Source organism: Physeter macrocephalus, chromosome 9 (genome assembly GCF_002837175.3).
Source record: "Physeter macrocephalus isolate SW-GA chromosome 9, ASM283717v5, whole genome shotgun sequence".
Classification (NCBI taxonomy): domain Eukaryota; kingdom Metazoa; phylum Chordata; class Mammalia; order Artiodactyla; family Physeteridae; genus Physeter; species Physeter macrocephalus.
The window spans coordinates 2,560,920-2,588,005 of NC_041222.1; the positions used below are offsets into that span (position 1 = coordinate 2,560,920).

General features: G+C 39.8%; 1 protein-coding gene across 4 annotated transcripts in view; it reads left to right on the forward strand.

The window, feature by feature from the left end:
* The window catches only part of NR6A1 (nuclear receptor subfamily 6 group A member 1), a 212,163-nt gene that overhangs the window by 131,836 nt on the left and 53,241 nt on the right, over window positions 1–27,086 (forward strand). The window contains exon 1 of one of the 4 annotated variants that reach the window (XM_028493527.2): window positions 13,423–13,690. The exons of the other annotated variants lie outside the window; for them this stretch is intronic. Coding sequence (XP_028349328.1) covers window positions 13,675–13,690 — 16 coding nt within the window. The 5' untranslated portion in view covers window positions 13,423–13,674. Of the gene's footprint in view, window positions 1–13,422; window positions 13,691–27,086 lie in introns of those variants that run through there. 4 annotated transcript variants of the gene reach the window in all.

Genomic DNA, 27,086 nt, shown 5'->3' on the forward strand with positions numbered 1-27,086 from the left:
TGTGTGTGTGTGTGTGTGTGTGTGTGTGTGTGTGTGTGTGTGTGTGTGTGTGTTTGGGTGTCTTTGCCTTTCAGAAGTTAGACATTTATGTAAATGCAAATACAATCGTCTTTTCCTTAATGATGTCTGGGTTTTATGTTATGTAGACTTTCCCTCCCCCCAATAGTAAAGAAATACGTTATTCTCATTTTTTATTCTAATGATTTTCCAGTTCATTTTTTGTATATGTGATTAGTTCTTTTATAGCACATGAAATTCCTGTTTCATGAGCTGTCAACACATTTTACTGCCAAAGGAAAAATAATGAATTTTTAATTCAGAAAGATAATAAAAATGAAATCAGTATGCCCTTTTGGTAATGATTACTTTGGGATTGTAGACTTGGGACCAGGGTGCTGTTCTCTTCTCCCTTCTGCTTCAGGTGTATTTGTCCTTTTCTTAACTATCTTTTTTAAACAGTACATGTTATTTTTACTAAAAATAATAACTCTTTGACACTTCTGTTTATAAAATGTTTCCACACACGTTCTAATTGGTTCCTCAACACTTTTCAGTTAGGACACTTTTCAGTTAGGACAGGTATAATTATCCCCATTTTATGGGGGAAGAAATTAAGATTATATAAGTATTAAGTGGCGGAGATTTTTCTGGCTCCAATTATTGTAGCTACGGCTCTTTTTAGTTATCTAAATTCCAAGAACATTTGACTGTTAAAGTATAATCATTCTTCTGTTGTTCATCTCTTTAAAAAAGATTTGTGGCTCAGCATCTGCATGCAGAGTTTTGCATCCTTCTGAAATAAACAAACAAAAAAACCCAATATGTCTCACAAATGTTTCTTAGGTGCTTTGTGGGAGGTCAGAGAGAGTTGGAAGTTTGGGATAACTAGAAGTTAATGAAATAGTGCTTTCCTGAAGTTGGAATAAATATTGTGTTGCTGCTTGCCTGATAAACTTTTACAGTTTGCAGTGTCAGGCCTTTGTAGAATTCTCCATATATACATTTAGAATTTTAAAGGAGCTGGGTGAGTCTTTAACAGACCAGGATTTCACCTCCAGTTCTGTACCTGGCTCCCATTCCAGAACCCCAACTATATGCCTGTCACCAACTGCCTCTCTGAGGTCTATCATGCATTTTCCTTTTGCTGAGTGTTGATTTTCTTTCTTTTTTTTTTTTTAAAGATTTTTTTTTTTAATGTGGGCCATTTTTTTAAAAGTCTTTATTGATTTGTTACAATATTGCTTCTGTTTTTTGTTTTGATTTTTTGGCTGGGAGGCATGTGGGAGCTTAGCTCCCTGATCAAGGATCAAACCTGTACCCCCTGCATTGGAAGGTGAAGTCTTAACCACTGGACTGCCAGGGAAGTCCCTGAGTGTTGATTTTCATACCACTGTGACTCTTATAGTGAAGTGCTTACTGTAAAAAGTACCCTACCCATTTTCTTTTTGTTTAATTTCTCTTTTTAGTAGGTCATTAAAATAATGTCACTGCAGTGTCTTAGCCTGGAAGGTTATCCGAACCCGTGTCCCCTGCATTGGCAGGCAGACTCTCAACCACTGTGCCACCAGGGAAGCCCTCAAATTCTTTTTACACTGCATTTATCTGAGAATTCTCAATGTTATATGATAAAGGATCTAAGTTTCCCAACTTTGTAATAACTTGATCTGAACAGAGATGTTCAATGGAATTCAAGTATCTTATTTGTGTGAAAGGTGAACTTCACCAAGACTGAGAAAACACCATTAAAAGGGCAATATCAGACTTTAAATTAATAATTATTTCATTAGTACCAAAAGGTCAAGTAAGATTGTACAGAGTTGTTTTCCAGGAATATGCTCAAAAGGATTGCTTTAATGCATTTGGGTGTCTCTTGCAAAGAAGACATGGTGAATGGGAAGGTTGGCTTTGGGCAGAGTTGTAGAGGCTTGAAAAATATCCAAGAAGAAAAGGAGAATTTCATTGCGGTGACCACTTCATTTAAGAGGGATTATGATATTGTTATCTTTACAGTCATTTTTGTGCTAATTTGCAAAGGGGAATTCTGCTTATAGTGGTGGATTTTGTCAGAGTCAAGATGAGCCTGAGGCAAAGTTTATTTTTAGAATCTGCTCTCTCCAGCTGTTGGATTTATCTCTTTGGCTCCTTTTTTTTAAAAATTAATTAATTTATTTTTGGCTGCATTGGGTCTTTGTTGCTGTGTGCGGGCTTTCTCTAGTTGTGGCGTGGGGGGACTACTCTTCCTTGCGGTGCGCAGGCTTCTCATGGTGGCTTCTATTGTTGCGGAGCATGGGCTCTAGGCGTGTGGGCTTCAGTAGTTGTGGCACACGGGCTCAGTATTTGTGGCTTGTGGGCTCTAGAGCACAGGCTTAGTAGTTGTGGCTCATGGGCTTAGTTGCTTCGCGGCATGTGGGGTCTTCACGGACCAGGGCTTGAACCCGTGTCCCCTGCATTGGCAGGCGGATTCTTAACCACTGCACCTCCAGGGAAGCCCTGGCTCCTCTTGACTTTATAATCCGTATCTCATCCCACAAACCAACCATCACAACCTGTCTTAGATTCTATCCTGTATGAATTGAATACAGCAATAGGTAACTTGAGAAAACAATCAGTGCTTTTAGGGGAATACCTGAAGGCCAGTTGTCAGGGATATATGAATACTAATCAGGATTTCAGGAAATATATTCTCTAATCTTGAACATTTTTCACTCTGGCTGGTGAGAACAAGAGCTAGTCCTGGCTCTTGTGAGCCCTGAAAATAATTTCCCCTATTCCTTTTGGGTGGTTCTTTCCCTAGCCTTGGGTAGTTTCCTCATACGTGTACAGTCATCCATCCTCAGCTGAAGACTCAGGAGAACCCTTTGCACATCTCAGTCATGCTCTCTCCTTGTGGTGCTCTCTTTTCCAGCCCTCTGCCCTGTTAATGTCAGCCACCCTAGCCTCCTGCACTCCCAACCCCAAATCCTCAGCTCGAGAAGACTTGTTCGGCTCTACCTGAGCTCTCCCTATGCTCCCTCCTGGAAACTCTCTGGGCAGTTAGGTGGGATATTCACAGGGCTTTCCTTGTTTCCAGGAATCACTGTCCTTTGCTGCCTAAAATCAATACATGAAAATCATTATTTTATATACTTTGTCCAGTTCCAGTCTTCTCTAGTCAGGAGGCCAAATCTGGTTCCCATTACTCCATCTTGGCCAGAGTCAAGATCCATTTGCAACTTTTATGTACTTTTAAATGTACTTAAGTTTTCATAAAAGGCATCAAACCAATCTCTTTTCATTCACAGCATGTTATGGACTTCTTTACATGCCAATACATTAAAGACTTACCTTATTTTTATAATAGTTACATATATCTTATAGTTTTATTAGATTGCAAAATTTGTTTTGTTATTTATTTAGCTATTATATACAGTACTACAGTGAATACTTTCTCATTCCTGCACAAGTATATCTGTAGGATACTTTTCTAGAAGTGGAATTACTAGGTTAAAAAATGATATGTGCATTTTAAAGGATAGGCTTGGTTTTGATACATAATGCTGAAAGTGATCTCTCAAAATGTTGTACCAGTTTATATAATGAGTGTGTGATGGAAGATGCTAAAAAAGAAAAAATCACCTAAACTACTTCTTTGCATTAACACTGAAAGGATACATGACGGAGCTCACTTTCTCTATAGGACAAGCATTATCATTGGAATTGGGTAATTTCTAAGGATATGATTTCTTGGCAGGCAAATTCTTACATTGATGTGATTTGAAACTGATCCATCTGCTAACCCAGTTAAGTAACTCAGAAAAGAGGAGTTTACTAATGCATAGTGTTCAGATACGACTGCCTCTACCCACAGCCCTGATACTATTCCCTTTGACTGGAGTGCCATTTAAGTCCTGCAGAGATGGTAGTGTTTTGGTCCAAGCAGCATTACCAAGAGAAGATGCTTGGCAAATCCCAGGAAAGCATTTCCTGGAAGTCTTCGGTGTCTCTTCAGGCCTGGGAGTGGTTCTTTCTCTGCTTTCTGTACTGGTTTGTCCTCATACAGCTGAGTCCAGGGTGAGGTCAATGGAGGCTCTGCATAATTCACTACTTTTGCTCCAAATGAAGGTCGACTCCTTGGAATCTGGATGGACTCTGAGAGGGGGGCAGGAGAGAGAAGTGATCCAGTTCACCAAATGGAAATTCTTCCTTTTTTACCTGACATCTGGTTTTAATTCCTTGTTTAGCTTTATTTGGAAATCTTATCAAAAAGCAAAAGTCTCTGTGATAGAATTAGCTGAATAATACAGCTGCACACCTCAGCTATCACTCTTTCCAGGAAGCCCTTCCAGACTTTCAGTTCAGTTCATCAAATAATCAAATATATACTAGGCACCAAGAACACAGTGATAAGCTGCTTCCACCCCAGCTAAAACATGCACGTCTCTTCTGAGCACACCTTATATTTTGCCCCTCTTCTAAGACATATATATCATTCTTTCCCACTGGCTTGAGCTCCTCAAGGACAGAATCTTCACTCATTTGTCTCGATGCAGTCACCTCTAGCTTGGCATAGAACAGGAATTGCTCAGTGTTGACCTTCTCAGAATGCTTAATTCTTTGTCTCTAATTCTGGACTGAAGAAGGGAGAATGATCTTTTTAAAAAATCACTTTATTGAGATATGACTGACATACAAAAAAACTGTACCTGGGCTTCCCTGGTGGCGCAGTGGTTGCGAGTCCGCCTGCGGTTGCAGGGGACACGGGTTCGTGCCCTGGTCGAGGAGGATCCCACATGCCGCGGAGCGGATGGGCCTGTGAGCCATGGCCGCTAAGCCTATGCATCTGGAGCCTGTGCTCTGCAACGGGAGAGGCCACGTCAGTGAGAGGCCCGTGTACCACAAAAAAACAAAAAAAACTGTACCTATTTAATGTATAAAACTTGATGAGTTTAGAGACAAGTATATACCTGTAAAACCATCTTAATTCCAGGCTGCCTCTTATTTTAGTTAGCTGTTTCTTTAGAATTATGGATTCATCAAACATGAATCAAGTACAGTGGGCCCTCTATATTTGCAGAGTCCACATCTGTGGATTCAACCAATCACCCAAAATATTAAAATTTTTAAAAAATTCCAGAAAGTTCCAAAAAACAAAACTTGAATTTGCTGCATACCAGGAACTATTTACATAACATTTACATTGTATTTGGTATTATAAGTAATCTAGAGATGATTTGAAGTATACAAGAGGATGTACATAGGTTATATGCAAATACTGTGCCATTTTATGTGAGGGACTTGAGCATCTGTGGATTTTGGTATCCATGGAGGTCCTGGAACCAATCCCCTGTCGATACCTAGGGGGACTAGTGTACCCATTTTGTGCTAGGTTCTATGGTAGGTGCCAGGAATACAAAGATGAATCAGATCACGTCCCTATTCTTGGAATACTCACAGACCCATGGGCAGGCAGGCATCCAACGGGATGGAACTGTAGAAATTCATAGGATTGGAACCCTTAGGGCAGGTAAGAATTGGAGATTTCTTGGAAGATATAATGTCTGAGTTAGCTGAGAATTAAATAATTCATGGAAACTAGCCAGGCAGAAGGAACAGTACATGCAAAGGCACATTTGGGAAACTGTAAATAGCACAGTTTGTTGACAGCACTGGGAATATGAGAAGGGAAAATGGAGAGGTTGACAAGAGGCTTGATCAGGAAGGCTCTTGTAAGCTTGGGAGGGTGCTTTATTCTGAAAGAATTGACAAATTTTAAATGGGAGTATATGGTTTTATATGAGTTTTAGAAAGCAGCCAGAGTGGAGAATGGATTTGGGAGGGGGGAAGGTAGAAAGGTGGAAAAAAATAGGAGCTAACAAGAGAGACCTATAAGGAGGCTCTTGAAATAAGCCAGATGAGAGATAATGGTGGCCAAGAATAGGATAGTGGAGATGAAAATAAATCTATGGTTTGAGGAAGATTTGTTTGTTTTACTTTATATTATTAGATTTTATGCGTACATAGAAATACGTAAAGTGGTACAATGAACCCACGTACACAGCCTCAACAATAATCATCATCCAGTGGCTAATCCTATCCCACCCATATCTTTACCTCCCCCACCCCCCATGTTATTTGAAGCAAATTGCAGGTATCATTTCATCCATAAATATTCCAGTATGTATCTCTAGAAGGTTTTTTTTTTTTTAATCTATAGATTTCTCCTCCATCTCTTTTTCCCTTCTCATTTAAGAGATTGGGTGATTTGTCTTGTTGAATTTACCACAGCCCAGATTTTGCCGATTACATCCTTCCGATGTAGATGAATGTGTTTTGTGAACTCTGTAGCTCTTTTATTTTAGTAGTTGGATCTGGAGGCAGGCATGATCACCTTCAGATTCAACTTTCTGGACAAGAATTCTTTATGGGGATGTTGAGTTCTTCCATCAGAAGATATATACCATCTTGTTTTCTCTTTTTGTTATGTTAGTAGCCTTTGATGATCAGTAACTAGGAGCCATTATAGTAGCATTCTAATTCCAGTATTTCTTGTTCACTTATTGGCTGGAATGTTTCTATAAAGAGAAAATTTTCCACTGCTGTTGATTACCCTGTTCTGTATTTCATTTAGAAAAGGCAGGGTAAATACTTGATTCTTTCCCTTTTTAGCATTTAATAATTTCCAGGGCTTCCCTGGTGGCGCAGTGGTTGGGAGTCTGCCTGCCAATGCAGGGGACGCGGGTTCGTGCCCTGGTCTGGGAGGATCCCACGTGCCGCGGAGCAGCTGGGCCCGTGAGCCATGGCCACTGGGCCTGCACGTCCGGAGCCTGTGCTCCGCAACGGGAGAGGCCACAGCAGTGAGAGGCCCGCGTACCGCAAAAAATAAATAAATAAATAAATAAAATAAAATAAAAAAATAATTTCCGATATGCTGTGTTAGTTCCCTAGCATCGTTCAATGGTGACAGATTTTTTAGAGTCATTATTAACTCATGGATTTAACCATTTGTGTTTCAGTTAATTGTAATTATTTTTTTAAAAGGATATTCAAATTGTCTCATCTGTGGTTAGAGAGCTGCTGATTCAGCAGCTTTTGAGGAGATAGGAAAGATAGGAATGTTGATAGGTTTTGAATGTAGGTGGGTTAAAGGGGAGAAAGGAGTTAAGGAGAGTCCCAGGCTTTTGGCTTGGGTGGTTGAGGCTATCCACTGAAACAGCTGAGAAAGAGGAGCAGGTTTTAAAGGGCGGACATGTCTGGAGTGCTTATGATAGATGCATCTTGGTGGAGATGCCCAGGAGGCAGTTGGATATCAAGATGTGAAGCTCACGGGAGCAATCCATGACTCCAGGACCCAGGATAGGGCTCAGTTGCTATGTGTAGTTGACTCATATGATTATGTATGTTATATCTTGTTTGATAAAAATCAGTCCCTTTGCCAGCTGAAGCCAGGCTGTACCCCCAAAGTAAGATTATTAAGCCCCTGTTGCTTTCTCTTTTCTTTGTGCTTATTTTCAGACAGTCAGGTTCAATCTCTAGTAGAGTAGGAAGGACAGAATTGGTTTGTAGGTAGGTTTGCCACTAGGCCGGTTTACAACTGGTCCTGTTAGTTTTCCGATTTATTACACCCAGTCCCTCAGTTAGAGGAGAGCTCTGTGTATGGGTAGGATTTACTGTAGTTGGAATTGAGGCCGGGTGAACTGGTTTTGGCTTTGCAGGAATGGCTTAGGGCAATCTTTTTGTGAGTATTTGTATTCCTAAAGGATTTTCTTTCCCTCCCCCATGTTCCTGCTCTCTGAAGCAACTCCTTTCCTTTCTTCCTCTAGTCAACAAATATTCATTGAGCACATGCTTTGTGTCAGGCACTGGGGATACAATGGTGAACAAGAATAGGGGGCACAGTCCCTGCCTTCATATAGCTTGGAGTCTAGTGGCAGATATATGTATATATTATATATGTTAATCAAAGCATCATCAGCAACGTATGATTCCATACTAATACAGGAACTCAGTAAATAGAACATATTGGCCAGAAATCTTTTATTACCAGTGCTGGGTCTTCATTATTGGAAGATTCAGTGTCAGGTAGGTTTACAAATGAGAAGAATATATATATATATATATATATATATATATAAAAAAAAACAAAGGGCCTGACACACAGGGACTCTGAAATGGAGTTTGTCTAGGGAAAAAAAACCTCCTCTGAAGTAAGATGGAAGAGTTGGAAAATGTGAAAATAGACTATGAATGCACCATTAAGTTTATTATTTATTATTATTTTTAATAAATTTATTTATTTATTTTGGGCTGCATTGGGTCTTCATTGCTGCGCGCAGGCTTTCTCTAGTTGCAGTGAGCGGGGGCTACTCTTTGTTGCGGTGCGTGGGCTTCTCATTGCAGTGGCTTCTCTGTTGCAGAGAACTGGCTCCAGGCGCGGGGCTTCAGTAGTTGTGGCACATGGGCTCAGTAGTTGGGGCTCACAGGCCCTAGAGCGCAGTTGTGGCACACGGGCTTAATTGCTCTGCGGCATGCGGGATCTTCCCGGACCAGGGCTCGAACCATTGTCCCCTGCATTGGCAGGCGGATTCTTAACCACTGCGTCACCAGGGAAGTCCCACCATTAAGTTTAATTAAAAAAAAAAAAATGCATACCACCCACTCACCTACACAACACATATACCGAAAGCCTTCTAATTGCTTTAGCATATTATGAATGCCTGCTGTACGATATATGCTAAACCCAAGGCTGTGCTCTGAAATTACCAAAGCTTGACTCTTTGGGGTTATATTCAGACTAATAAGGAAGGCAGAACTGTAAAATAAGAACAGTAGGTGGTTTGAGTTATCATGATGTATTTTAGGGATCCAGGCAGCATGGAAGAAGGGTGTGATTTGACTTTGTCTGATTTGATGCCTGGGAGGATGGAGTCTTAGAATACCTCACAGTGGAGGTGATATTTAAATTGAGTCCAGAAAGATGAGTAAGTGCTAGTGGAAGCTATAAGGAAGTAGTGAGAAGAGTCATTCCAGGTAGATGTTTTAGCTTAGCACATTTGCACTACAGGTGAGTCAGTATGGCAGGAGTGATGGGTATTTATAGGGAATAGTGGTAAATGAAGCTGGAGAGATCAGCAGGGGCTGGATTGTAAAGGGAATTGGGATTGTGGACCTTTATACTATAGGTGCCTGAGAGCCATTGACTAGACACAGATCATGCCACAATTATTGGGAGTTTTTATCTTGTACACCTTTGTCCAGAATCCTCAGTTATACAGCAGTGAGTTACTTGTAGGCAGAAACCTCTTCCTGTGTCATCTTTTTTTTTCCTCTCAGTCAGGCAAATAGATGGGTAGACAAATGAAACAACAGTGAGAAGTCAGGGCCTAGGCCAGAGTCTATCCAGAAACTACTGAGTTTCAAGTGGTCTTCCTTTTTAGGGGCACCAAAGGAGGAAGGCTCTCTGTCCATTTGTCCTGCCCCCAAGTCTTCCTTTTTAGTGCTGTGATCTTTTTTACTTCATTTGCACGTTGCTTAACAGCACTTTGAGCTATTGATATATTCAGAGCTGCAATATTTTATTTGCATTCATCTCTGGACTTAATTGTGAAGAAGGTAGACAGGTAAGGGTGCCATATGGGATGAATAAGTCCCAACTCATTCAGACTTCTCAGGAGACAGAATAGTTGTCTGTGTTTATATTTATACGTTGTATGTCTGTTTCTTTTCTTTTTCTCTTCATTCAAAAGGGGCTGATTTATTCATACTATAATCTGATACTTTAAAAATCCATGTACAAGATCTTGACTGGAGAGTTATGGAGATTTTTTAAAGGAGGGTTCACTCTTTCCAGGTCTTAAATACCCTACTCATATTTAAATTTACTTGATTGTCTCAAAAATGTCTTTTTACAGTTGATTTGTTCAAATCACAGTCCAAGCAAGGTACATACTTTGCATCTGGTTGTTATATATAAGGTTATTCTTTTTTTTTTTTTTTTTTTTTTTTAATTTATTTTTGGCTGCGTCGGGTCTTAGTTGCGGTGCACGAGCTCTTCATTGCAGCGCGCGGGCTTCTCTCTAGTTGTGGCATGCAGACTCCACATGGGCTCTGTATGGGCTCTGTAGTTGTGGCGCGCAGGGTCCAGAGTGCGTGGGCTCTGTAGTTGGCTGCACATGGGCTCTCTAGTTGAGGCGCGCGTGCTCAGTAGTTGTGGTGTGCGGGCTTAGTTGCCCCGCGGCATGTGGGATCTTAGTTCCCTGATCAAACCAGCGTCCCCTGCGTTGTAAGGTAGATTCTTTACCACTGGACCACCAGGGAAGTCCCTATAAGGGTATTCTTAAAATCACACCCTGGAGTCTTTTTTTCCATTGCCAATCGTGTTACTCTTCTGCATACAGGTTTAATTCCTGACTTTCTATCATAGGCATTAAAAAGTCTTTTGTGATCCTTATTCCTTCAAGTCCTGAAATACCTTTCCTACCTGTTTACATGTTGAACACCAAGGTTCAGCTCCCTTTTTGTGGCATGCCACTCCAATCTAATGAATTTTCCTTCATCTGTTTCCTTAACTCATAATAACATCATGTTGTCATTTATCTGTTTAGTTGTTTGCAGTACAAGTGGGTTAATGTGGAGTGGGGGGAAATGAGGCTGGAGAGCGGTCAGCAGATGGTGAGTACCTCTAAGGTGAGGATCACGTAATATTCATTTCTGTCACTGCAGTCAGCATAGTGCCTAACTCATAGGAGACACTCAGTGAATGTTTGTAGAATTGGATGAAAAACCCTAGTTTCTAAAATATTTTTAGTTTGTAGCTCTGAGTTATTTTTTGTTTTTTTTTTCTTGAAGTATGGACTGCCCTTTCCAACTCCAGAAATAGATGGCAAAACTGGAAATCATACCTAAGTATGTTCTTTGTTGCTCCTGTTCTTTTTCTGAACTCAGGAGCTTTGCTTGTTAGTCCCAGGTAGTGTGGACTTCATTTGGCTGTGTTTCATTATTCCTGTGTAGTTGAATTAAACTCCTGTCCTTGCCATAAGGAATGTATGCATCAAGGATCTGACAGATGAAAACAAGAGACCTTGGGCTTTTGGTTTTTGTGGGTTGCAAGGTTAAAAAGGAATTTTAAATATTTTCCGCATAATTCTGTTTTTCTGAAATGGATAGATTTTCTAACTAGTCCCTCTCCATCAGTGGTCACATGGCTTTCCCTTTGCATTAGACTATCATTGAAACTTCTTACAGGCAAATAAGGCTGAAATGATTCCAGTGATTGTGTAGCCACTGGAATCGCTATCTTTTGTTTTACTTTGAAGGACTAAACATAATACATCTTAATTACCCCCTTCAGCTTCAAAATCTGCAGTCTTCTTTGAAAGTTGCCATTTGAATAAACAAACATGGAAATGATGTTGAATAGTAACATCTAGAAAGAGGCTTTGTTGTTTCCTGTCCAAGATATGTGGCATAATGGAGGAGATGAGGGACTAGGATATTTGGATTTCTTCTCTCAGTTGGTCTGATGACTCTTGCTTTTTCCTTTCTTTGGGCCTCAGTTTCCCCATCTTTAAAATGAAAGTGGAACCAGTTTCTTGCAAGGTTAACTAAGGTTCTGCCATTCATAATTTGGACTTAACTTTAGAATTCTATTAGATATTCAGTATGCAAATGTTGCAGGTGTTGGTTGGATGTAGAATTTTGTTCATCTACTTTTTTCTACATTACAAAACTAGTATTAGCAAGTAGAAAATGTTGCTTTTTTACCTTCTTTTCTCCCCTTCCCACTCATAAATTCCATGAATCCTTTTAATTTTTTTAAATGATTTTTCTTCACTGCGGTTGTTTTTAACAATCTTATTGGGAGCCCTGTTTAGATTTAGAGTTTGTCTTTTGCATTCACATGGTCACTGAGGTGCATGTTCATGTGCTTTGCCCCTTCCTCCTAGTAGAACCTATAAAGGGCTCTCAAAAAACCTGTGGGACTTTGGATACTGAAGAAATATGACTCTATATCCAAAGACAAGACTTACCTGACTTAAACTATGTTAAAGATTTGTTCTCAGGCTTATGGGTGCATCAAGGATTATTACTAAGACCTACCCTTTAAAATCAAGAGTGCTGCCTCATTCTTGATACTTGGACCTTGACCGCTCCCCATTTTATATTTTCCTCCAAAGCTTGGTGCAGTAAAGCAAAGAGGCGTACTACACTTTATTAATCTCTTGTCTGGGTGGGAATAGGATGGGAACGCTGGTTGATGTGTTTGTGTTGGAGTGAGGTGTGTGATGCCAGTGGCAGAAAATTTATTTTTAGGCAGACAAATTATAGCCTTTTCTCCTCCTGGAAATCATTGGTCACTTTCCCTTTAGGCCATACTTTGTAAGATGACCTTAATGCTCTCTCTTTTGGTTGGGAAAGCCCTCTAGTAACAGTGGTAGCAATATTTGCCATTCAGTTATATGGCTGCCAGTGACAGATTCCACTCCCACTCCTTTTTTATGAATTACTGCTGTAAGATGTGCCTGACCTTTAAATTATTCCCAAGGCTAGCCTAGAGATTAAAGGAGATTTCATAGGATGAAACACTTTGCACAGTTAAAAAACACTTATCCCTGGCAGTTGGTCTCTCTTTGGATCATCCCACCTTCTCAGTGGAACTTGCCCTGATATTGTGTTCTGATATCTGAATGGAGAGCTGAATGTTTGACATCATGTGTCATTAGCATATGGCTCAGATTTGCCAGCCTCTGCAGCTCTGTGGTGGTGTTTGAACAGACTCACACACCCAGGGTGACGTGCACTGGTATGGTTCACAAATCCAGGAGGCATGGCATAATGATTGCTTAAGATCTTAGGAGTTTTAAAGGAATGAAGCAAGAAGCTTACTTTAAAGATTTAAGCTCTTGGCTGGGGGCGGGGGATGAAAATTCTAACCTTTGCTTTCCAAAGGAATATTGCAGACCTAGTTCCCTTTCTCCACATTATTTCAAACTAGTGTGTATAGCCACAGCATGAAAATTAAGGGCCAGAGTTAAAGTGAACACTGCAAATAACTCCGCTTCACATTTTAATTTTCTCAGAAGAATTTGCCTTGTCATTGTTTATTATAATGACAAAAAGCAGGGGATCCCACTCCTACCCCACCAACACATGCATAACACGGAGTCTTTGTTTTTTCTTTTCCTTGTGCCAAAGGTTTTAACTGTAAACTTTCTAATCCAGATTATAAAAGAATATAATATAAAATAGCTCTTGAAATAAAGGAGAGAAAAAATCCTACATAGTAGAACTCTTTTAAATTAAATGAAAACCAAGTCCTTCTAAAATGCTGCCTTTTAAGTTTAGGATCTCAGCTTTAAAAAAAAGACGGGAGGAGTATTTCCTATTAAATGTTCCCATAACAGTTTTCAGAGAGTCATGGTAGGCAGTATTGTTAACTAAAGAAAATGAGTCTATCAGTTCCACTTAGATAACCTTTGGAAATAAACGAACTCCATACACGTTGTGACCTTAGCGCCTGAACTTTTCTAATCACATGACTGGCTTGTAAACTGACCTGTGAGGATGACTGTTGTAGTACGGGCTAAGAGAGAAATTGGCCAAGTGTCGGAAGGGTGATCATCAAGCTGGACTTGTCTTGTAATCTCTGTTTCTTCATGGCTGCAATAGAACTTCTCAACAGACTCCGAGAAGCATGAAATGGAGACATGGGAAGGTAAGGGAGCAGACTGTGTCAGTCTGGGCTCAAATCTAAGGTTTAGAAATTTTCTTTGAAGGTTTAGAGCAGATAGTAGCCTTGAGGGAAGAGGGAGGCAGTCCAATCCTTTTTTTGCGTCTTGGTGGAATTCAGCCAACAAGTTTTCATGTAAATAGCAACTAGCTATATATGTTTTGAAATAGAGAAAAGCAAGGGAGAACTATAGTAAATTGGTTATTGTGGTTGATGTTTTTAAGAGAATGAGCAGAAAAAAAGGAAAGAAAAAATGGATTGAAATGTTATAGTGACTTGAAAAAATAATCTTAAACTTCATTTTACATCACAGTCCTTCGGTAAAATTTACAGTTTAAAAAATTATTCTGTTTACTTCTTGACAGACTTTGTTTATATTTTAAATTCCCTAATCCAGTTCACCATCTGTCGAAGCCTTATTTAGTACTGTTAATTATAGATAGTATTGGGGTCATGAGCCCTTTGATAAGGCATCCTCATTCCCTTTGGGGGAACTTAGGAACTTTATGGTTTTGGGTATAAGACTAAGCCATTGCTAATTTCTTTTTAAGTGGATTGTTTTTAAAATGGGTAAATATTCTCTCTCTCTCTCTCTCTCTCTCTCTCTCTCTCTCTCTCTCTCTCATTTAATAGCAAATAGTTAGTGTTGAATTTGTATACTTGGAATAAGCTCTTGTGTGAGAAACCCCAGTGCCCCACAACTTTATTATTTGGGCCTCAATAGACATAGGCAGCTAAAGAAACAGCTACAAAATGAATCTAAGTATTTAAGATTTGCTGTATTTGTTTGCTGTGTTTATAAAGTATAGAGTCTAAGAGTTTGCCAAAAGTTTGGTTTCTCATAGGCACTGCTCAGTTATAGCCAGAAGAGTTTCAGATTCTTTGAGACAGTTGGTATATTTCTAGGAATGGCATTAATCTATGAAACGCTTTCTTAGGAAAGCTTCCCAGCCCCTTGCAGCATGCCTAACATCTGCCATAGTCAGCTTTGCAGTTTAATTCTTACTCTGAGTATGCGCAAGCTAGGGAAATGGGACCCTCTCTCACAGCAACATTCTTCTTTATAGTAATACTCCCTTATATGTTCTTCCCCAGCACTTGTATGCCAGAATTACCTCATTGGTTTTTATTATAAATTGGTGGAAACTACAAAGTTTATAGAAATTATCAATTACATGCACAACCTGGTATTTTTTATCTCGAACAACTTCCTCTCTTTCTCCCAATAGGCACAGAAATTCTTTGTTGAACTAATCTGCTTATACTAGCTTTTCCAGAAGGGAGTAGTTTAAGAAGTAAGATTTGCTCTGGATCCATTGGAATAGTTTAGGGGTAAGCAGAGATACCAGAGCAATAATTAGATGAGTTTGGAGGGGATAGCTCTGGAGGATTTGGACTTTTTTCAACTAGTTTCAATCTGTTAGTGATACGTAGTCCACCAGTTTTTTGTTTTTTTTTAACATCTTTATTGGAGTATAAATGCTTTACAATGGTATTCCACCAGTTCTGAAAGAGAAAAAAATGTTTGAACAGAAAGTTCTCCCTTAGTTCTTAATTAAATATTGAAACTTCAGTTTTTCTTAGCTGTTCAATGGCAGAAAATAACTTATGGTACTAAAACGAGAACTTTTATAATACAAAGAAGTGAATTTTTAAAATTTCACCTGAATCATCCATACAAAATTCTAATAAGGCAAAATGAATTATCCCAGCTGAAGGAGGTCTTTGGAAGCTTAAAAAGCAAAATCAAACTACTTACAAAAGAGATCAGTGAAAATGCTACTGTAAAAAAGCGTTGCCTGGTTTTAGATATTGGGCCCTTGTCCATTTAAATTAACCTTTGTCACAGCTGGGCATACAAATGTTTTGTTTTAGTTCACAGAGGGTTAACTCTATTCAAGCTTTCACTGTGGCAGGCCTGATCTGTGGAGTCTTACAATCTGGTCTTTCAGCCCTGCCAGTCGCTAGGCAGGAAGTCTTATTTCTTAAGCTATCTTTCAGAATGGGGGGTTGGGATTTGGAGAAAGGTGGGGGAAGGGCCTTGGAGCATCTGTAAGGATCAATAACAGAGAGCAAGCCGCAGAGAGGCCATTGTGCACACTTCAAGATAGATGTAGCCCTTTTGCACGGCCCCTGCCTGGCAAGACAGACACCTAAAACCAAAACAATGCCACTGAATGAATTCCCTGTGAAACTAAGATTGCTGTTTAAAAGAGAAAAAAATACTTGAGTGCCCTTTTAATGTTGGGAATATTCTCATTCCTCAACTTGCTGGGATCAGGCAACCCCCACTAGAAATAACTCCAAATTGATTTTTAAATGCCTTTTGTCCTCATGCTAATACTGTATTGAATTGGAGAGGGTGATCATTTTGGTCTTAGTCACGTGCCTCAAAGCTTTGAGTAGTCTTTTTTTTTCTTTTTCTTTACTTTTTTCTTCTCTTCCTTTTTTTCTTTTTTACTCTAACGTTTGTTTTACTCTATTGGTATTGGAGGCATCATTAAAGGAATAAAAAAACAAAATTTGGTTAGGATTTGAGTAACACGTGTGAAATCCCTCCCTCAACAGCTGGTATTGGTTCTTGAAACTTCAGCTGAGCTAAACCGATGCTCTTAGTGTTATTTTGAGATCGTTTAAACCAGATTTGTAGTCAAGAAATCTACAAAAATTATAGGTCTTATTTTAAAATGCACTGAAGTTGTGATATGCCACATCCTAATGCATATCACATGGGTGTTAAACAGAAATACCTGAGCTTGGGAAAGTGAACAAATTCCGCCAATGAAGTTATGATTTTAAAAGCTACCAAGTTTGTTCTTCTTTTACTCCAGCCCAGATTTTCATTTTTTGAATTCCCCTTTTCCAGGCCCAACTGTAACATTCCTGTTTTACTGTATCCTTTTTCAGAGGACCAAGGCAGTAATTCAGTAGGTATTTTTATGATGCAAATTCTTTATGGCAGATGGAAAGAGTAATGGAGTCTTTGCTGCTTCTCTTCTGCTAAACCTCCAAAGTATTGGTGACAACTGATGGTAATAGCTGTGGAAAATGGAATCACAAAGAACTTCTTCCAGTTTAAAAATCTTCCAGGAATAAATGCATAAGCTAACTGGAGGTCTATAATGCAACTTGCAAATATACAAATGGAATAAGTGGGGAAAAAGACCTGCATCTGAAATAAGCCCCAAGTTTAATTTATTTTGTGCTTCTTGAGTTGAGACCTGACACAGTCTCCTGGACAGTTTTGAGGCTTGAGAGAATACATCAACACTTCACAAGATCATCTGGATATTTTTAACACATCTCTAACCTATACACCTTTTCTGTATATATGATGTATATGTATATAATGAAATGATATATAAAAAGAAAATTTAATTTAATCATCACAAACCTCCTTGATAGCATTGTTTTTGCCTTTCTGATGCATTATAATTCTTCATTACAGAAGAGATCAATTCTTTTAATGGGTATTTTCCAGAGAGATACAAATATTACTAGCAAAACTTGGAAGTTCAGTTACCATTTGCATTGTATTAAAATGGGGTATGAAACCTACCATGACCCTTTGAACAATGTGGTCTTTAATGTGCTTTAGGGGAAGGGCCTCTGAAGGAAAAGCCATAAAAGTCTTCAGGGTTCAAGATGAGGTTGGGATTTTAGGCCATTACTTTTGTCATTTTCACACACAAACATCCCTGCAATCATGTTTGATTTAGCATCCTTAATACAATGAGGTGGGAGAAGAAAAGGATATCGGAGGCACAAGTATGGAAGCCAAACATTCTCCCTTCCCCCCAAATTTTTTCAGATCATTTTTTTCTTGCTGTGTCCCTGCTACTGAGTTTTTTTAAGCCAAGAAAATTAGTCCATTTGTAAGAATCTTCTTTTTGCATGCCTCAGTGGTTTGCTTGGGCATTTGAAAAACAAGCTGTTTCTCAAATTATTTTTGTCACATAAAAAAGTCATGTCTCAAAGACTTGGTTAAAAACACCATAATGAAGAAAAATGGACCCACTCATATTTCAAGGTTGAGGGTTTTGGGGGGGGGGTGTTCCCAATGCACAGCTGTTTTACATATTTTGAAAAGCCTGATAGATGTAAAGGTCATTGCTAACTCTAACAGGGTCTTGATGCTCACACTGTGATCCAAGGACCTTGCATTAATTAGGATGAGAAGCATGGAAGGTCAGGAGTCAACTGACTGTGGGCCTTGGTGGATTGTCGTTGGGGCCAATCAGAATTCGTATAGGATTTTTAGCCGTTGAAACCAAACAAAAACAAAAACAAAAACGAAAGAACAAAAAACCTGCTGTTGCTTCCATGGCCTCTGAGCAGATCCTTGGCCTGTATGGTGAGGACTTGTCCTGTGCTGCCCAGATGGCTCATAAAAACTTGACTGTATCCATTGCTTTGCTACAGAACCTCAGCAGCCTGCTCTGCCACTTGGCCAAGTCACTTGACCTCTGTGAGCCTCAATTTCCTCATATGTACAACAGGGGATGATAATACCAACCTCCACAGGATTGTTATAGGAATTGAATAAGAGAACCTCTGTCTCAGTGCCCAACACATGCTTAACATGCCTTGACATTGAAATAAGTTTCAAATCGTAGCAAATTTAAGGAGATTAGGAAGGAGAAGATTCTTGGGTGAGGCTGTGGCTGGTGCTGTTTATATTCCAAGTAGAGAAGTCCCCAGGGAACGCCTCCATTCAGTGGAGAACAATCAGGGAAGGGCCCTTTGGAAATTGGAAAATGCTGTACGACCAGTGAGATGAGCTGCTGAGCCTTCTCCTACATCTAGTTGCTGTGCTAATATCCTATTCCTGGGCTAACGAAAATAATTAGTAATGAGTGGGTCCCTGCAAAATTTGTAGCTTTTTCCCCAAGAGAGTCTTTTTACAGTTGTTTTGATGGGAAGGAAAAGGAGAAGGGATGGCCTCTAAGCGAGCACACAGATTAAGTCATCATTAGAAAAGGAAGGATAGTCACGTTAGTCTTATAATGTGAAAGAAGAAGATATTCTTTCATGCGTTTTGGGAGATAAATAGATGCCAAGATAATTACCGAGGCCATGCTTAGTAGCCCCTTCTCAGAAGCCTTACCCTGAGGTAGTAAAGTTGGGAATATTATTAGCACACTAATCATTGCCCTGCTTAACTTTGGTGTCTTCAGTCTCTCCACCTTCTGGTTGAGAGGTTATATCAGTGGTTCATTTTCTTATCTCTGTATTTAAAATTATAATTTATGTAGCCAACATTCATTGAGCCCTGGGAACACAGGTGAATCAGACATAATTCCTTACCTGAACTGCAGCTCCTCCTTTTTAGCTACAAAGAGGGAAAAATAATTTTAATGTTGCTTAACAGATATTAACTTTATCACTTAGAGTTTTTAAATTTTTGTTTCTATTTATTTACTTAATTTTTTTTGGCCATGCCACATGGCATGTTGAATCTTAGTTCCCCGACCAGGGATTGAACTCTCACCCTCTGCAGTGGAAGCATGGAGTGTTAGCCACTGGACCACCAGGGAAGTTCCTCATTTAGAGTTTTTGATAAAGAAGATGCACGATGGAATACTACTCAGCCATGGAAAAGAACGAAATTTTGCCATATGCAGCAACATGGATGGACTTAGAGGGCATTATGCCACGTGAAATAAGTCAGACAAAGAGAAATACTGTATGATATCACTTATATGGAATCTAAAAAATAAAACAAACTAGTGAATATAAGAAGCAGACTCACAGAGAGTGAGTCTACAGAGAACAAATTAGTGGTTACCAGTGGTGGGGGGAAAGGGGGAAGGACACGATAGTGGTGGAGAGTGGGAGGTATAAACTGTTGGGTATAAGATAGGCTCAAGGATGTACTGTACAACATGGGGAACATAGCCAATATTTTGTAATAACTGTAAATGGAAAGCAACCTTTAAAATAGTATAAAAAATTAAAAATTTAAGGAAAAAAACCCCCAGTTTTTGAGGGCAGTTGCTGGGAAAGGAAGAAGAACATTTAGCTTCCAAAGCATTATTCAAAACTGGCAGTAGGATTTTGTTTGCACTTTGGGCCTTATATTTCTTTAGTTTTTTTGACTACATTTGTTAGACATTTCTTGAAATGTTTTTGCTCTTACAAGTGTGTGGTTGCAAAGTAGAATATTCAAATACTTTTCTATTTTTCTTAATATAGTAAAAGTAGAGTCCTGGAATGCATTTGGCAAAAGTGTGGAGAGACTCTAAATCTCATTTCTGTTTCTGTGTTAGCATCCTATTCACTGTTAGCAAAACGTTTTCCTTCCAGGAGGTTTTAACATGTGCCCTCAGTGTGATGACTATAGCAACCTAGCTTTGCTTTTCAAAGGAGCTGATAAGTTATGGATAACTTACTAAATGTCAGATATATTTAATTAAAGTTTATTAACTAACTGCTCTACAGCAAATACATGTTTTGGACCTTTAAAAGAAAAAGAAAGAAGTAAATACCATCCCAGTGGCCATTTAATCCCCAAACACGTGCACTTGAGTCTGTGGAAGTAAGAGATGTGTAAATGAAAGTCTTGGCACCCAATAGGTGCTAGTCATGAAGTCTTGGCCATTGTTACTATTATAATATGTTTACATGCACATACTCATATGCATTCATAGTTTTTTTAAGTTTGCCATGAGATAGTTGTTAATTGCCACTGACAAAAAAATCTACTACCCTTACGTCTTTTATTGACTGGGGGCAGGATACGGGTGAGGTGATGATGTGCCACAACTAGTTTCTCTCCCTGTCGTTGGGTATAGTCCATACCATTGTTTTAACCATATTGCGTATTTAAATGGTACTTTAAGAAACTGGCCATCACATTGTTCTGTTAGGATTCTAGGTTCCTTTTGAATATGTAGAAATGAATTCTCCCTCAGAACCTCTGCTCTCGTCCTCACATACTTTTTTTGTTAATAAATTTATTTATTTATTTATTTACGGCTCCATTGGGTCTAAGTTGCCATGTGTGGGCTTTCTCTAGTTGTGGTGAGTGGGGGCTACTCTTCGCTGTGGTGCGCAGGCTTCTCGTTGTCGTGGCTTCTCTTGTTGCGGAGCACGGGGTCTAGGTGCACAGGCTTCAGTATTTGTGGCACTTGGGCTCTGTAGTTGTGGCTTGTGGGGCTCTAGAGCACAGCGTAGTTGTGGCACTTGGGCTCAGTAGTTGTGGTGCACGGACTTAGTTGCTCCGCGGCATGTGGGATCTTCCCGGACCAGGGCTCGAACCCGTGTCTCCTTCATTGGCAGGTGGATTCTTAACCACTGTGCCACTAGGGAAGCCCCTCACATACTTTTTTGAGTGTCATGTACACTAAAACACTTGCCATGAGGTTATCAGTCTGTTACTAGAGGAAAAACTACCCACCATAGAATATGCTTTAATATGGAAAGTTGTCATATGTCATATGCTGAAAAATATTTGAACTTAGTTTCTTAATTCTTTATTTCCACCAACCATTAGTCTTACCAAAGGCAGAGAATGATGAACGTTTAGGGAGTCTTGGGGAGTGGTGGGGAAGGAGTACTAGTTTTATGAAAGTATTGATCCAGGGCCTCCAGGAAGCAGAACCCTGTGGTTCTGATGGCTACATTAGTAAAATAATGTGAGTGTAATTGTGAAAGATTTTGTAATGTGCATAATTGTGCATAATTTAAGTTTCATAATTTGTGGTCTTAATTATGAGTGCAGAGAGACTCCAGCACTTATTCTGAACATTGTTTTACATATGAAAGTAGTTACAAAAGCACTTTTTGGCATATAGAGTGTGAATCTCCAATAATGCAACATGTCTGTGTTCTGGCTCTTTATACTAAATCTGGTCAGAATTCTGGAGAAAGTGGCCTTTTGGTATGGCAACACTGTTTTCTACCCTTCTAGAACGTATGGTTTTAGTTGAAGCATGCTAATTTATCTCTCTTTCACCAGGATTTTAGAACTGGGCAGAGACATAGGTAGCAGAGTACCGAGCTTTGAGCATTGGCATAAGTTTCTGGGATGGCTTATCAGCTTATCATCTAAAGTTCTTATAAACTGTGCACTTTGATTTGCAAGCAGAGAAGCTACACTATTCATTCATTCAACTGACATTCACAAGAGGTTGCCCTATGCTTAATATTGAGCTATATATTAGGGATACAGAAAAAATAAGATACTCTCCCTGCTCCGTGGAGCTTACAGTCTAGCAGAGGGAGATAGATAAGTGCGACAAGGTGTTTGAGGCACAATAATAGTAATCTTGGAAGGTACAAAGGTTGTACACAGGTAAGAGTGCTCTTTTCTGTTCTCTTTCTTCAACCAGGAAGGCATCATGACAGATTGGTCAATGTTTGTCAGGCTGTTAAACTGAGGAAACGGTCTCCCAGGCAGAAGGAGCAGCATGAGCAAAGGCATAACAATATAAAACAACCTGACAGAGTACAGAGTGAGCTATAAGGCCCACATAAGGCAGAAAGATTGGTTGGTTCTAGATGCAAGGGAAACCCTAGAGAGAGCCTTGGTCTGAGAATGTATACCGCTACCCCTGTTGAGCAGAAGAGAGCCCTCCTCACATTCCTGTCAGTACTCCTCTTGCAAGTACGTTGAAGACATTAATGTACTTTGCTAGAAAAGGGCACAGGTCCGCCCCAGAGCTGGAGGCCTGGACATTACTGCTTCTGGGACTTAGGGAGAGCATGCTATAGCCTTGCTTAACTTTGTTACAAATTGCCAGGTACTGCAGAGTGAGAGGCCTTGGTTAAATGGTTCTAATAAGTTATACTATTTGTGCTCTGGGGGAATGTTCTAAACAGAAATGGGGCCTCTTGTATTTTGTTAGTTAATAGAGAAAGTCTTTTTTTTTTTTTTTTTTTTTTTTGCGGTACGCGGGCCTCTCACTGTTGTGGCCTCTCCCGTTGCGGAGCACAGGCTCCGGACGCGCAGGCTCAGTGGCCATGGCTCACGGGCCCAGCCGCTCCGCGGCATGTGGGATCCTCCCGGACCGGGACACAAACCTGCATCCCCTGCATCGGCAGGCGGACTCTCAACCACTGCGCCACCAGGGGAGCCCGAGAAAGTCTTTTTTTAAATTTAATTTTTATTTTATGTTGGAGTATAGTTGATTTACAATGTTACGTTAGTTTCAAGTGTACAGCAAAGTGATTCAGTTATACATATACATATATCCATTCTTTTTCAGATTCTTTTCCCATGTAGGTTATTACAGGATGTTGGGTAGAATTCCTTGTGGTATACGAGAGTCTTAATAATATCTTACCCAGACTACTTCACGAGTTTAGACCACAAATTTCTTTTGGTTTTCTAGGGCAAGTTGTGTATGTTTTTACTGAGATAATCATTATATTTTTATTTAATCTTGGTGAAATAGTTGATGACCTAGTGATCAAAGCATTAAAATGTTTTTGAATAGGTAGTATTAGATGCTTTCTAAAAAAAAATTAACATACAGTAAAATTGAGGGGTTTTGGAAGGGGTGCATAGTTCTATGAATATGGGTTTGTGTAACCACCCTACAATAAAGATACAAAGCAGATTCATTACCTGCCCCCCATCCCCCCACCAAAAAAAACTCCTTCATTCCCTTACCTTAATCCTAACCCCCTAGCAATCACTATCTGTTTTCTGTTACTATAATTTTATCTTCTGGACAATGTTCTATGAATAGAATCATACAGTATGTAACCTTTTGAAACTGGCTTCTTTCACTCAGTATAATGCCTTTGAGATTCATCCAAATTGTTGTAGGTATCAATAGTTCATTCTTTTTTTATTGTTAAGTAGTATTCCATTGTATGTTTGTTGATTCATTGACGTCTTGAAGGACATGTGGGTTATTTCCAGTTTGCAGTGATTATGAATAGAGCTGCTATAAGCATTTTATGTACAAGTTTGTGTGTGAACCAAAGTATTTATTTTCTATGGTAAATAACTAGGAGTAGACTTGATGGGTCATATGGTAAGTATATGTTTAACTTTATGAGAACCTGCCAAACTGTTTTCCATAGTGCTTTTATCATTTTACATTCTCAGTTGCAGTGTATGAGAGTTCTAACTGCTCTAGGTCTTCACCATCACTTGGTATTGTCGTTTTTAAATTTTTGCCATTCTATGGATAAAGAAGATGTGATACACATATACAATGGAATACTACTCAGCCATACAAAGAGATGAAATCTTAGGACTTCCCTGGTGGTCCAGTGGTTAGGACTTCGCCTTCCAATGTGGGCAGTGCAGGTTCAATCCCTGGTGGGGGAGCTAGGATCCCACATGCCTAGGGCCAAGAGAGCCAAAACAGAACAGAAGCAATATTGTAACAAATTCAATAAAGACTTTAAAAATGGTCCAGATCAAAAAAAAAAGAGAGAGAGAGATGAAGTCTTGCCATTTGCAACAGTATGGATGGAGCTTGAGGGTATTTTGCTAGGTGATCTAAGTCAGATGGAGGAAGACAAATGCCATATTTTTTTCACTCATATGTGGAATATAAAAAGCAAACAACAACAACAAAAATAAATGAACAAACCAAACAAAAACAAGCATGTAGATACAGAGAACAGAGTAGTGGTTACCAGAGGAGGAGGCAGTTGATGGGGGAGGATGAAATAGGTAATGGGGATCAACTGTATTGTGACAGATGGAAACTAAATTTTTGATGGTGAGCACACTGTAGGGTTTACAGAAGTCGAAATATAATGTACACGTGAAACTTAAATAATGTTGTAAACCAATATTACCTTAATAAAAAATAAATTAAAAAAAATAATGATCCTGGGGCTTCCCTGGTGGCGCAGCGGTTGCGCGTCCGCCTGCCGATGCAGGGGAACCGGGTTCGCGCCCCGGTCTGGGAGGATCCCACATGCCGCGGAGCGGCTGGGCCCGTGAGCCATGGCCGCTGAGCCTGCGCGTCCGGAGCCTGTGCTCCGCAACGGGAGAGGCCACAACAGAGGGAGGCCCGCATACCACAAAAAAAAAAAAATAATAATAATAATGATCCAAATAGCAAATCTGTTTATTAAAAGTATTATGTGATCAGAATCTTCTAAAAAAATTAGTTCACACGTAATTTTTTTTTTTTTTTTTTTTTTGGCGGTACGCGGGCCTCTCACTGTTGTGGTCTCTCCCGTTGCGGAGCACAGGCTCCGGACGCGCAGGCTCAGCGGCCATGGCTCACGGGCCCAGCCGCTCCGCGGCATGTGGGATCTTCCCAGACCGGGGCACGAACCCGTGTCCCTTGCATCGGCAGGCGAACTCTCAACCACTGCGCCACCAGGGAAGCCCCACATGTAATTTTATGTATTAGTTAAGGACTAATATTTGTATAAACGTATCTACTGTGGGAATACATAGAAGCAGAGAGGTGGAAAGAATTGAAAACAAATTATTTTTAGCCATTCTAATATGTAGTGATACCTCATTGTGGTATCTCATTTCTCTAACAGGCAATGATGTTGACCATCTTTTCATGTTTATTTGCAGCCACATATCCTCTTTGGTGAAATGTCCAGGTCTTTCCATTTTTAAATTGTGGTATTTGGTTTTTCATTATTGAATTTTGACAGTTCTTTATATATTCTGGATACGGATTCCTTTTTGGATGAATTTTCTTTACAGAAATTGAATGACTGAAGATGGAAAGGGTGCAGTGTGTAGTTATTAAAGCGGCTTGCTTACATTTCCAGATAATTCTTAAATCATAGTTTATGCCTCATGCTTTTACACCACTCAGCCTTTTTCTTTAAGAGCCAACCTATGCTTTATGAAACAGGGGGTTTTCTCACAGTTCTACAGTGGGTTTTCTCACAATTCTACATTCTAAGTTCTCACAGTTTAGAAATGTTAAACGATTGATGTACTGTGATTTCCCCATCTGAAATCCTCTCCCTAGATATAAATTGCTCTTTTGAAAATGAGAAAGGATTATTTCCAGTGAGTGGAGGAAGGGTGGAATTAGATGAGGTCAGAGAATTAGGCCAGAACCTGATCATATAGGACTATATATAGGCCATGGATTTTATTTCATGTGCAAGAGGAAGTATTTACAGTCTAATGAGGAAAATTTTTAAAGACCCACCCCACCCCGGCCCGCCCATTATATTATAGAATGGATTGGAAAATGGACTGTGGGGAGCCAAGGAGAAGTAGGGAAACCATTATTAGAATGAATGGTCATCCAAGTAAGAGATGATGGTAGTTTAAGAAAGGGCCAGGGGACTTCCCTGGTGGCGCAGTGGTTAAGAATCCACCTGCCAGTGCAGGGGACACGGGTTTGATCCCTGGTCCAGGAGAATCCCACATGCTGTGGAGCAACTAAGCCCATGCGCCACAACTACTGAAGCCTGTGCGCCCTAGAGCCCACAAGCCACAACTGCTCAGCCCGTGCACCAAAACTACGGAAGCCCACTCACCTAGAGCCTGTGCTCTGCAGCAAGAGAAGCCACCACAGTGAGAAGCCGCACACTGCAACGAAGAGTAGCCCCCGCTCACCGCAACTAGAGAAAGGCCGTGTGCAGCAATGAAGACCCAACGCAGCCAAAAAGAAATAAATTTTTTAAAAAAGAGAGAGAGAGACTGAGAAAGTAGGAAAGCCAGGAGAGAGTGGTATTCTAGAAGCCAAGGGAGGAAAATGTTTCAAAAAGGAAAGAATTGAGATGCTTTTCCAATTTCTTTCATTCATCAAGCAAACATTCTTGAGTACTTTTCACTTTATAAGACTCCATGGATAGGTCCAGCAGTGATCAGAACAGATAAAGTAGTCCACTCTATCTCTAAATATATTGGGTTGGCCAAAATGTTCGTTTGGGTTTTTGGTAAGGTGTTACGGAAAAACCCGAACAAACATTTTGGCCAACCCAATGTATATAGAGTCTACATATATATTATAAGGATTTCACTGTGAAGCTATATAGGGATTTTGAGGGCCCATCTATATTGTTACGATATTTAAATTTCAGGAAGTTGCCTTGAACACTTTAACACTCATGATTCCATAGTATTCCCAGTTTTTGTTACTAGAATAGAAGGTTTGGTATGCAAATTCATGTGATCCAGAATAGCAACATTATTATAGATACATAGGTCATTTAAAGGCTAAATGAAATGCAGAGGCAGCTGTAGTGTAGAGGTTACTTACACAAACATGTGCAAGTTACTTTAATTCTCTGGACCTCAGTTTCTCCATCTATAACGTGAGGATGAGGAACTAGTTTATTTCTAAAGCCTCTTCTGGCTCTGAAATTTAATGACTCCATAGTCCAGGACCAACTAATCAGAGAAGTCACAAATAACTGAGAGAATGCAACAAACACATCAACTTTCAACGTCTGTAATATCCTTTTCAGTGACTCCTTCAGT